The sequence below is a fragment of the Chanodichthys erythropterus genome, chromosome 3 (genome assembly GCF_024489055.1).
Source record: "Chanodichthys erythropterus isolate Z2021 chromosome 3, ASM2448905v1, whole genome shotgun sequence".
NCBI classification, from domain to species: Eukaryota; Metazoa; Chordata; class Actinopteri; order Cypriniformes; family Xenocyprididae; genus Chanodichthys; species Chanodichthys erythropterus.
In genome coordinates, this window is record NC_090223.1 from 60,177,108 (window position 1) to 60,189,602 (window position 12,495).

General features: G+C 39.2%; 1 protein-coding gene and 1 pseudogene across 1 annotated transcript; one reads left to right on the forward strand and one right to left on the reverse strand.

Moving 5' to 3' along the window:
• LOC137005151 (uncharacterized) overlaps positions 1-12,495 on the forward strand; it is a 1,346,463-nt pseudogene that overhangs the window by 390,695 nt on the left and 943,273 nt on the right.
• LOC137006626 (uncharacterized) lies at positions 799-8,344 on the reverse strand. The gene is made up of 6 exons (XM_067367544.1): positions 8,149-8,344; positions 6,295-7,050; positions 4,814-5,052; positions 4,414-4,483; positions 3,527-3,692; positions 799-919 (listed from the first exon to the last, which is right to left on the reverse strand). Exons 1-6 carry the CDS (start codon positions 8,342-8,344, stop codon positions 799-801), a joined length of 1,548 nt encoding a protein of 515 aa, XP_067223645.1.

The window sequence follows — 12,495 nt, forward strand, 5'->3', positions numbered from 1 at the left end:
TTGTGTTTGGAACATCATGAGGGGATGTAATTAATGACAGATTTTTCAATTTTGGGTGAACTAACCCTTTAATAGCTTCAGTAAACTTCTTACTGCATAACTACATCTAGCTTAAAGGAACACGCCGACTTTTTGGGACTTTAGCTTATTCTCCGTATCCCCCAGAGTTAGATAAGTCCATACATACCCTTCTCATCTCCTTGAGTGCCTCTGTTTGACGCACCCACCGCTAGCCTAGCTTAGCACAAAGACTGGAGGTAAACAGCTCCAGCTAGCATACTGCTCTCAATAAGTGACAAAATAACGCCAACATTTTCCTATTTACATGTTGTGATTTGTATAGTCACAGTGTGTACAAATAACAAGGTCATATGAGACAACCATCTTCTAACTGTATACATACTGGGAACTATATTCTCAGAAGGCGAAGCACTGCTACTTCCCCAAGTATATTCTGAGAATATAGTTCCCAGTATGTATACGGTTAGAAGATGGTTAGAGTCACTGTAACTATACAAATCACAACATGTAAATAGGAAAATGTTGGCGTTATTTTGTCACTTATTGGGAGCAGTATGCTAGCTGGAGCCGTTTACCTCCAGTCTTTGTGCTAAGCTAGGCTAGCGGTGGGTGCCTCAGACAGATTTACGGCAAGCACGGAGATGAGAAGGGTATGTATAGACTTATCGAACTCTGGGGGATACGGGGAATAAGATAAAGTCACAAAAAGTCAGCGTGTTCCTTTAACACAGATACTGTGTTTCATTAGTCCGTTCTTAAATTGGAACACAGCTTACATTAGATTGACATCCATTCGAAGTCAATGAGCTTCCTGATAAGAGTGCAGACTTGCTGGTTCATGTGACCTCTCTGCCGCTTAGATTTTGTGCCTGTCTCTGGGTTGATGCCCAAGAAGCACCTACAAACAAAAAGACAGAAGAAACCTGTTAGTTTAATTCAAGTGTGATGAAAAAGGTGTCAGTTCCCAGTCATCACCTTCAGTGGGTCACTGCTTTTGCAGTACAGAGTCAAACTAAAGTTAGCTCAGTTTAAACAAAGGTGTAATTCAGGTGTAAGTACTGTAATTCAGAAAAAAAAATGCATGGAACTGAACTGAAAAACATTTCCATCACAAACACAGTCAAGAATAGACCTTCACCAAAGTAGAGGTGTGTGATTTACCTAGGCAAAGCATTCGCACACAACAATTTACATAATTTACATGTTCCGTTTGCAGAGGATGGAGTAAGAGCCTGTTGCCTCTCCATCTCCCTATGGCTGTTTCTACTTGTACTCTTCCTCCTAGAATTATTACCCGTTCACAGATGATATGATAAACATTTCATTTCTTATATCTTTTTCACAATAAAGCACCCAGTTTTCTAGTTGTTTCTGACTTTTTTTAAGCTTTGTCTCTGGTCTAATCTGGTCTGGTCTCCAGCACAGAAACACAAATTAAGGCCCCGTCCACACTACTGCGTTTTCGTTTAGAAACGGAGAATTAAAACGAATACGATCTCCGTCCACACCAGCGTTTTAGCTGCGTATTAGAATTGATCTCCGTCCACATTAAAACGACTGAAAACGCGGATCACGTGACCATTCACCAACACTGGGCATACGCGTGCCGTTGTAAACACAACTTCATTGATAAAATTAGGGCTGGGCGATATAAAATGTCTATCGTTTTATATAAGGCTCTATCGTTTAAGCCACGATAAGGCGTTTTACAGCAGAATTTTACGTCAAGATGCACCTCACGGCATGCCCATGCACACAGCAATACATAAACAAACATGGAGGAAGACAGTAGTAGACGCGGTTCAGACCAGGGTAATTCACCCTTCGCAGGGAGCTTGATTGACAGGCGATCTAACCAATCATAATCAGCCATCCGCCATTTTGTCCGACAAAGCAGTGAGGAGAGATCATAGACAGTATATAAACGGAGAGATAGCAGATTAACATGGGAGGATTTGAAATTGAAAAACGGAATGTACTGACGCCTTTACGTGGTTTAAAACAACATTCCTTCTTATTGTTCATTCATGTTTATTTGATGCTATAAATGAACTAGAAGGAAGAGATGATCGGTTCACGAGCAGCTTTAACTGATGCTCTACAGCGATCTGTCAGACACATTAAAGAGCCACAAAACGGTATGTATCGTTTCAATTTCTTTTAAAAAATGACCAAATTTGAAAGGTGAGACTTTGTTTAATATGTTTAATATCAAAAGTAACAGAAAAGTAACCTGGTCTGTCCTGTCTGTCAGCGTGTTGTCAGTCTCCTCTCTGCTCCGCGATGTATTTTTCACTGCGTGAGAACATGGTGTGGCGTGAGAGCAGCGTAGCTTGTCGGACATAGCGACAGTAACTAAGGAGGGCGGGTCTTTGCGAAGGGCAACCAACCCAAACCGAGGAGCTTGTACTTAAAAGAGGGGCGACTTCTGTCGCATCTCGCATGCATGGATGTGGTTTGGATATAAGAAGACCGACGTGGACCAGACAACAGTTGTTTGTAAAGTTTGCCGGCTCCCAGTGCCAACAACGGATTCCAACAATACTAATTTATTTTATCACCTGCGCAAGAACCACGAAAAATAATACAGAGAAAGTCAACGAGCAAAAGCAGCGTTGAGTGGTGACGTAAGCGCTCGAAACAAACTCCAGACACAGACGCTGCAATAAATAAACAAATAAATAAAATAAATATTTAGTCCCTACTACCTTTTATTTGTTTTGTATATCATTTCAAACTGCATTTCCAGATTACAATTTTATATCGACTATTCATGAACTGAATTAACACAAAAATTGTTATATCGTCATGTATATCGTTTTCGGGATATCAAATGAGCTATATTGGGATATGAAATTTTGGCCATATTGCCCAGCAGATAAAATAAAATTAGATAAAATTATCCCACCATGCGCTGGTTCTTCCCGGGTTAACCCAAAACCGCCACTCCATGTGCGGTCAGTACCGCCGCTGCACACAGGAATTGTCACAGATCGCTGAAATGATAGCTTGCCTCTGGCGCATGTAAGCAGTTATAGCATTGTAAAATGCAGAATTTACTTGCACAACAGCTGCTAGCAAAGATATACGCCATGACTGACGACACCCAATCATAGAGCCGAGCGTGAGCCTCTACTACGCCATCGTTTCTAAAGTCCTTCGTTTTGACCCGTCCACACTAAAACGCCCTCCGGAGATTCAAAACGAAAAACGGGTCGGCAGCGTTTCTAAACTTCTCCATTTTGGGTCTCCGTTTTTGCCGTTTTAGTGTGGACGGGAGGTGCAAACGTAGCAAAAGGTCTCCGTTTTTAAACGAAAACGCACTAGTGTGGACGGGGCCTAAGTCTGCAACACACCACTTGTTTGAGGGGGAGAAAGGGGGGTCATCACCGTTTGGCTGCTGTGGTCCTGAGCGGATTGCAAAACACAATACATCCAAACATTCCTTGTTTAACCCAACAAATAAAAAGCAAACCCTCAAGTACAATATTACTGTAGATATTACCTTTGGATAAATTCCAGAGTACAAGCAGCATCTTCAGCATACTTCAAGTTAAAATTGTAGTAGCTGGAAAAAATAGCAGCCAGACCAGTTGTAAAGTCAAGGTGAGATCCCATGACCACTTGACCCTCCAACGACAGCATCCATGCCCTTGGTTTCATTATGTCACCTGAAACAAAACCAGATACACTCATCATGGACAACTGTTCAGTAAAGGAATACATTTTTTTTATTTATTTTTAATTAAGAGTAAAAATAGTTGTGGCATATTCTAACTACTGTGTGTTACATTTCTTTAAAAGAAAATGTCAATACATTCCATATGTTGAACAGTAAATAAGTAAATAAAGTTTCAGGTGTACAGTATAATTCACACCACCACATACCTTATCACTTAAAAGTTTCTTTTGGATATTAAAAATCTGTCCTTTTCATAATAGATTTTTTTTTTTTTTTTAAAGCCATGAGAATTGCAATTTACACTTTTTTAAGACCAAGTCGTTCAATTGGGGAGTGATAGCAGATTGTTTATGTTGACTTTTTGTTTACATTTAGATCCTTTAAATTAAATTAATACATGAGCATCATACTCAGAAGACTACTCACTCTCAGGTTATCTTTTTAACAGATTTTTTTGTATATTAAGGGACTATATGGAACTTTGTTTGTGGTGCTCAAAGTGCAAAAATGTTTTTTTGAAAAACTCAACAGCAATGTCTTTTTCCAGAAATCATGACCTGGTTTACTTAAGATAATCCAGACCTTATTGTGAGCAGTTTCATGAAAGAACTATCGGTTGAAAGAAAATAGTTACTACATGAAACTGCTCACAACAAATCTGTGGATGACTTGACAGAATACATTCAAAATGAGGAAGACATCAACATTACCTTGAACAATCAAGCGAGGGGTGCTTGGTAGCATCACAGTCCCTTCTACATCAGTGGCTGTGGCACAAGGCTGCAAAAATAACAGTAGAATAAGATTCAACTGTTAATAATCTGTACCTATAGTAGCTATATTTGTGAACAAATCTTCCCTTGGCCCCCATTGATTTATCTTAGATTAGGCAGTACACATTTGGTAAAGTTTAGAATGTGATCATGACAATGTGACTGGTTTCTTTGGACTGATGAGCGGTTTGCACCTGTATGAATGGTGAAGTGTAGAGTGAATAACTTTTTGTGGTCAGAAAACTAGAAAGATGCAATATAAGTATAGTCCTATTACCATTTACAAAAAACAATAGGCCTAATGCTTATGTTAATGTGAGAGTGAAAATATACTTACATCAACATCAAGCACAATAGCATCCTTGGGCTCTTTGAAGTACGCCATCAGAAGGAGAAGAATGCATGTAGCCTTGTCTGAAGCCTCCGGTTCAAAACAAGCCAAAACATCTTTCACGCCTTGATGACAGTTGACTTCTTGGCAGAACTTCAGAATGGTGTTGAATTTGTTCTCCAGGGCCTCTCGAAACTTCACGAGGATGGAGACATCGGTCAGAAGAGTAAAGTGGGAACATATACCTGAAGATAATGGAGTAGAAGTGCTGCTGAATCTTTGTTGTAGTTATAAACAGGTGCTCTTTGGATGCTTCAGGTACATTGTGTGTGTTGCATGGATGGAATATGGCCTCAAAAACGAGCGAGTGGATTTTTGCCAGTATAGGCTCATTGTTCTCACTCTGCTGTTCAAACAACTTATAACAGTGAATTTTACATAACATGACCCCTTTAACTCATTATTGTAACAAAACAAAAGAAAGATATTGTGGACAATAACCCTGAAGAAAGACCTGTGTTTAGCCGCTTTCCGACTGGAGGAACCTTTTCACAGTTCTTAGAACTATTGGCTAAAGTACCCGGATGTCGGCGTGTTCGCACCGCAGGAACAAGGAACGATTTTAGTTCTAGGAACTCCATTTGTAGGAACTAATTTAGGCCCTACTTCAGAGTAGGGTCTAAACCAGCACTATAGGAACTATCCGTGACGTTAGTGTACGTTGATTGACCGGACGCATGCGGAACACCAGCACCCGCCATTTTTAAAACAGCTAGAATGTAAACACACAGATTATAGCCTATATATTTACTCCATAAACTAACTATACAAACATGAAAAACAGTGATAGATGGGTCTCTAAACCTTTATGCTGAAGAGAAAATCCAACGCAACTTTGAGGGGACCAAACCAAACATGATTAGGCTATGTTTATCTGCCCAGCTAGCAACACTGGACATCAACCACACGGCATAGGCTAATAACCTTTTTTCATATACTGTCTACTTTCTATAACAGTTCTTTCTAATAAGATACTAAACAGTACTGTTAGACAGATTGCTAACTAATAAACACAGAGAATGCGAGCATTGTTTGCTCTGGCGTTCTCAGCGCCGCCAAAATAAAGGTCTGTCGCGCAGTCAAAATAAAAGTCACCGTGCTTGCGTCACTCCCTTACCCCTCCTACCAGTTCCTATGGCCACTTGGCCAGTGCGAACGCAAACAGCAAAACCGAGTTTGGGGGTGAGTAGTTCTTAGAACTGTTTAGAAGTGGACAGTTCCTAGAACTAAGTTCCTATAACTACTTGGTCGGAAAGCGGCTATAGTCGCAACCCGTTACATACATACTGCCTTGTAAAATAAGGGAATTTTTATAGCTTTGGATTGTTTTTGAAAGAGATGTGCATTTTACATTTCGGATGATTGAGACTATACTCCACCCATGCAATGAGCCATGTGCTTCACAAGATGGAATAGGGAAAAAATACCTCTTGGTGAAAAGAGAAAAGGCCATTCCTCTTTTACAACTGCAATGGCTGGCGCAGGTACACTATTAAGATAGCGTCGCTGGATGATATAGGTCTTCTCCATAAGAGGTTCAGCTCTCTCAGCACCACTCATGCCTTCCTCTGAGTAGATGTTGAGGAGATGACTTTTGATGCCATCTAATGATTGCTCAGTTTCGCCAACTGGGACTTCCACAGGACACCACCTTACACAGCCGTACTGATCTACAGGGCCTCTAGTCATGCCTCTGCCTTCATCTGGTACCTGACTGTGAGTCCTCTCTCTGCGTCGTCTCACTAGTGTGTTGTTCCTGGTTTTATATTCCACCCTAGTTTTTATTTGCTGCAGAAAAGAATGACAACCATCTCCAAGCATGTCTCCATTTTTTGCAACGTCAGCAAAACATTTCGGATAGCTCCTTACAATGCTTCGAGCAATGTTGTGACACATTGTTCTGTTTGGGTTAGGCTCATGATCCAACATCTGATCAACCACTGCCCTAACCATATCTTTTCTATCGCTTGGTGATGGTCTTGTATTATTTGTCAGTGCCTTTCGAATAGCTGCTGGCATCCTATCCCAGTTGACCTCGAAGGCTACATGCCATGGTCTGCCAAATGGCAAGGATGGAGATGAAATGGTGTCTTGAGTGCATGGGAAGTTGGAAGGAGTGTTTAAGGAGCTGGGGACAACGGTTGGAGTGACAGGAACCAGTTCCAGTTGAACTATTGCGAGTCCTACACACAAGAGAACAGATTATTACATAAAGGGAGAGAGAAGGTACACCATCTGTGTTTGATTATCGCTCTGAATCCGATCTGGATGTAGTCTTTGACAAAAAAAATGTATTTTCTTATTTTTGCTCATGTTTTTTTTTTTTTTTAAGGTGCCCTAGAATTTGAAATTTAATTTATCTTGGCATAGTTAAATAACAAGAGTTCAGTACATGGACATGACATACAGTGAGTCTCAAACACCATGCATGTGTTGTGGGAGAAATTTGGAGTTATCTGAAGAAAATATTGTGAAAGGCTTATTTGCTGCATGCATTTTCGTGTTGAATAGCCGCAGATGTGTAACTTCATCGCCGAGGAAGCACGCAGATAACTGTGGTAAGAAAGCAGTTCTATCGAACAGTATTTTTCAAATGTAACACTGTTCAGTACAGGATGTGTGGTGTGCAGGCGTGTTTGAACCCAAAATGGTCAGATGTAGGTTATACGAAATTGCGTGGCAGATATAGTGTTGTAGCCGTGTCAGTTCGATTGGTAAAATGTGATAAGGCTACTCAGTTTTATGGTAACGTTAGCAATGTTCTTCAAGTACCAGCCTTATGATAGCTTCGGCTGAACTTGTCCTTGTGTTAATTGTCGTGTAATAACTTCTGTATGACCTGTCAATAAAAATTTTTGTAATTGTGTCTATAATGTGATTGGCTAAACTTATTTTATTTCGGTTGCGGGTCGAGTGTCGGTTCTATTTTAAGCGTGTCGGGTGCGGATTTTAATTAGTGCAGCTGTTGGAAAACGGGTCGGATGCCGTTTGAAGCTCTGCGGGTACGAATTTACAAAATCATAATAAAAAATTAAAAAAAAAACTTTGGCCAAGAAATGGTTTACTTTGGGCAGATTTCTAACCCAACTGACCGACCGAGTAGATGCTATATTCATGCTATATTTACACTTATGTAATGCTGCCTTTCTTCAAAAATGTTTTTTTTTTCTTAATTTTATGCATTATATGCATTAGTTTTAACTTTATTTTTATTCTATTCAATTTTATTTAACTTTAGATTATTCAACTTTTCAATGGGAAAGTATCAAAAATATAGTTACCTTTAAAGCCATTCAGTAACTTTCGACACTGAATAGGTCGAAGGTATTTCTCTATGTCTTTTTCTTGAACCAAAGCAAGGTCTTCCTTGCTTTCCACACCAAGCTCTTGCAACCCATACAGCAGTGAAGTCAGAGTTTCTTCAGAGAGACCAGGTATGAATGACAGCACCACTTCTTTCATCATTACTTCATCCATTTTCTGAAAAAAGAGTTTGAGCAGACATACAAACAATTCCATTTGTCAAATTACTATGGTTATATACACAATGTTTGAGCTTTATTATTGCAACAGACTGTACCTAAAAGAGTGGAACTATATATAACTCATCATTATATATAACTCAGTCATTCCTGACCAAACTAAACGTTTTCCAAGAGTTTACTGCACTTTTCAGTCACACTGTCCATTTTCCATGTTGATTAGAAACAAATTATGTTTCCTCACACTTTAATGTTACATGTTACATATCTGTTGTTTGTATGTCTGCTCAAACTTAGCGGCCACTGATTTAATAACAAATGATCATTGCGACAGAAGCGGATCAATCAAAACTAACTTTAGACGGAAAATAACTTAACACTGCTATAAAGCCAAAACAATCTCTGTAACCTTAAATTATACACTTATCTCTGTAAAGCTGCTTTGAAACAATCTACATTGTTAAAAGCGCTATATAAGGAAAAAAATAATAAAATGTACAAGTTGTCCAACATTTCAACAACAGATATCTTTCCACTATATACTAACTATATACACTGCTATACACTATAAACTAACTATATAAACTACTATACACTATATACTAACTTGGGGAATACAATCAAACTATTTACACCTATTTAGAAAAACACATTTAGTAAGCAAAACATTGTCTAAAGTAATTGACAAAAGGAATGTATGAATTGAATCTGGATGTAATGAACTAGGATATTTAAGAAACCATTAACAGTTTAGACAAATATACTATTGAAATAGTTTAATAGTTTATCTAATACAGGCAGGGATGGCATCATTTTCTTTTTTTCTTCAGCATTTTTTTTTTATCACACCTAAAAACCACCAGCTCTGGGCATATAAATTTTAACCGTGTGATGAATTATAAAAGAATGACTTTAAGCTTAAACAAGCTTAAAATATGAACAGTTTTACAATCAGTTTTTTTTTTTTTTGTTAATCACTGTGATAAGAACATGTACTACAGAACATATGGTAGTAAAGCAGAACCTGTGCCATAGCTTAAAAAAATGTTATTAAAAGGAACACCCAATAAGTTTACTTCTTGTGTGTGCATTTCTACCTGCTTGCTCCACTCGTCACATCAATTCCGGCTACCTCTGACAAGTGCTAGTTCAAACTGCCTCTGGAAAAGAATGGTGGAGAGCAATTAGTGATATATCATATAGTTTATATGATGGAAGAGGATAATAGTCAAGCAAATCCTTTTGCTCGATGCAAACATAATCCTCTTGGGCTGCTCCTAATTCACAATAGACACCCATGTCGCTCAGCTTCACAAAAGTATGTTTCTGAGTCACAAACTGCACAGACTCATTAAGAGCAATGATAAGATTAATCTTTCCCACAGAAAGTTCTCTATCAGTACTCTCAAGCAAAACACACATCCCCTTTCGGTATACTGTGCCTTTCACTGTGACTTCATTGCAAGCTACTGCAGACTGTGACTCAAAATTTTGACCAGCTACTGAAGCCCTGATCCTGTCATTGTAATCACTCACATAAAACTCTGTACCCTTATCAACATGCACATCTGAAGGAAAGAGTCTGCCTGCACTCAGGTAGGCTTGCAATAGTTGGTGTCTTTCTGCAAGAGTTTTGCAAAGATTCTTAAAGTTGTGCAATTTCCTAGCACACTGCTTGAAGAAGGTGTGTTTGCTCTCGAACCGTAACGTCCACAGGCGTATAAGTGGGCCAAAGTGAAGAATCAGCTCTGGGTAATGGCACAGATAGTGATGCTTGGGTTTTAATGGACTGGCAGGGAAAAGCCTTTGACGACTGAAGATATATTCTTCAGTAAGGACTTTAAGATATGCCACTTGGCCTGTTGTAATGGTTGGTGCACAAACAAGCTCCACAATCTCTCTCAGCTGCAGAATGAGTTGCCATACTTCATTTTCAGAAGGATCTTTAATTCTGTCACCCACAAAAAGAGGTAGCAACCTCAGAAAGCACCAGTTTTGAACTGCATGTCCACTTAAGCGTTCACTACCAGGAGACATTTCTGCTGGTTTGCTGCTGGCATCATTTCCTTGATATTTGAATTGATTTTTACATCTGTTTAATTGTAAGTAGGTAAAGTGCTTCTCCTGAACCAAGTGACCAACAAACAAGGCAAGGTCATAAGACACAATACCCTCAAACCAGTCATGCCCCAGACATGGCGGGAGCCCTGGCTGGCAAACATGAAAATAATTAAGCTGGTTAAAAGGAGAGTCCATCTTGATGCCGCATACTGTAGCAGTAGCACTGGTGTCTAAACCTTGCAAATGACTTTGATAGGATTGTGCAGTTCTTGAAGTCCCACACGTGTATGGTTCATTCATGAATGCATTTCTGTCAATCTCACAGTAGCGGCAGAAATGGCTTGCCCGACTGAAGTTTTCGACAAATCCCCCAATGCAATGTGATCCCAGGTTGTCTCCTGAAATGGCGAGTAAAGCTCCTTTTACTACTCTGCCATCATTTGTCAAAATACCTTCTTCCTCTAGAAGTTTGAGGTCAGTGATCAATGGTTCAAAAACTTTGTTCATGCCAAAGTATTTAAAATCTTTCTCCCTACATAGGAGGACAAGTTGCATTTGATCTATTGTGGATCTATTGTGAGGCAAAATGTCAGTCAGGGTCATGTAAACAGCTAAAACCTTGTGTTTTTTTTTCCCTGAACCAAGTGGATTCACAACCTCATCTTGATATAGGATCACACCAACAGAGGAAGGCTCTGTTTTCAACAGCTGATTGCCCTTAAATCCCTCTCCATCTCTCACATCCTGAATTATATTTTCAGTAGCTGGTTGCAAATGTGTGGCGACATATTGTTCTCTTACAGATTCACTTTTGAACAGTGTAGCTAACGTCTCATGGATGGGAATATACTGGGAAAAGCACTCGTTACCATTTTCATCACTGCCCAAAAGAAAAGGCACAGGCTCAACATAGTTGAAACTGGTTTTAAAAAAACCCTTCCTTTTTTGGTCTGTACTCAAAATGTCCCTGTTACACATCTTAAGAAGATCTTCCCTGTTCATTTCATCAATGATGTTGCTTATAGTGTCCTCTTGGATTCCAATTTCTTTCAGTTTCTTAGTTAAGATCATAAGGGAATGTGATAAGCCAATTTCATGGGCATTTTGAAAGTCCTCAATGATTGTCTGTATGGTACTGGCTGGTAGCAATAACTTTCCTTGTAATTTAAGATACAGAAGGGCAAGGTTTTGCAAATAGAGAGTTTCATCTACAGCAAATGGCCCCTCTGGCTCATTATCATCCACAACAGAAGTATCAGAACATGGCTGACTATGCAGACTACTAGGCTCAGCAGGATCGGACACATCTAACAAGGTGTGATCTAGGTTTTTGTGTTTCCTTGAAAAATGTGAGGCTAAAGTGGATGCAACTGTAAAGCTGCAATCACAACCTCTGACTGGGCATTTGATTTCTAATCCTTCATGTATGTGTGACTTCAAATGCTTGATGAGGGAGCTTACGGTGTCATATGCAACTGTACAAAACGGAGCAACACATTTTAAGGGAGTCTCAAATTGCTTGCAAGGTCGCACAGATGATCCAAGCCCTTTATGCTCTCTATACATATGAGTTGTCAAAATATTTGCTTTGTGATACATCCTAGAGCATTCAGGCACACCGCAATTGTACTTAAAGTTAGGAGCATTGGTATGCAGCTTTGAGTGCTGAATAAACTCACTAACAGTCTCAGACACATGCTCACATAAACTGAATTTACAGTTGAACATTGTGTTCTTCAGTTGAGAAAAACTAAATACAGGGCTTTTTTAAACTAGCAATTTTGGATGTAGCTAGCAGATTGCCCTTATAACACCAACATACTGTATTTGGATCACCCACACCTAAATTACTAAAGACTACTGAACCACATAAAAAGTAATGAACAATATATAAGTTACACATTAGTTAAAGATAAATGTGAAAATATAGAATCTATTAAGGACTACTCTGGTTTTTAACTTTAAAATGAACAGTGTGTAGTGTAGCTAGAAAGCTACATCACCACCCTGTAGGCTACTGGAAACTAAACTATACGGTTTGTATTTAAGTTGAATATACAAACACCATTACCAGATGACGATTAA

Coding starts and splice junctions, on each gene's coding strand:
- LOC137006626 (XM_067367544.1), bottom strand. CDS start 8,344: ATGGATGAAGTAATGATGAAAGAAGTGGTGCTGTCATTCATACCTGGT. Junction 7,051..8,148: donor GTTACTGAATGGCTTTAAAG/GTAACTATATTT, acceptor TCTTGTGTGTAG/GACTCGCAATAGTTCAACTG. Junction 3,693..4,413: donor CCCTCGCTTGATTGTTCAAG/GTAATGTTGATG, acceptor GTTTTGTTTCAG/GTGACATAATGAAACCAAGG.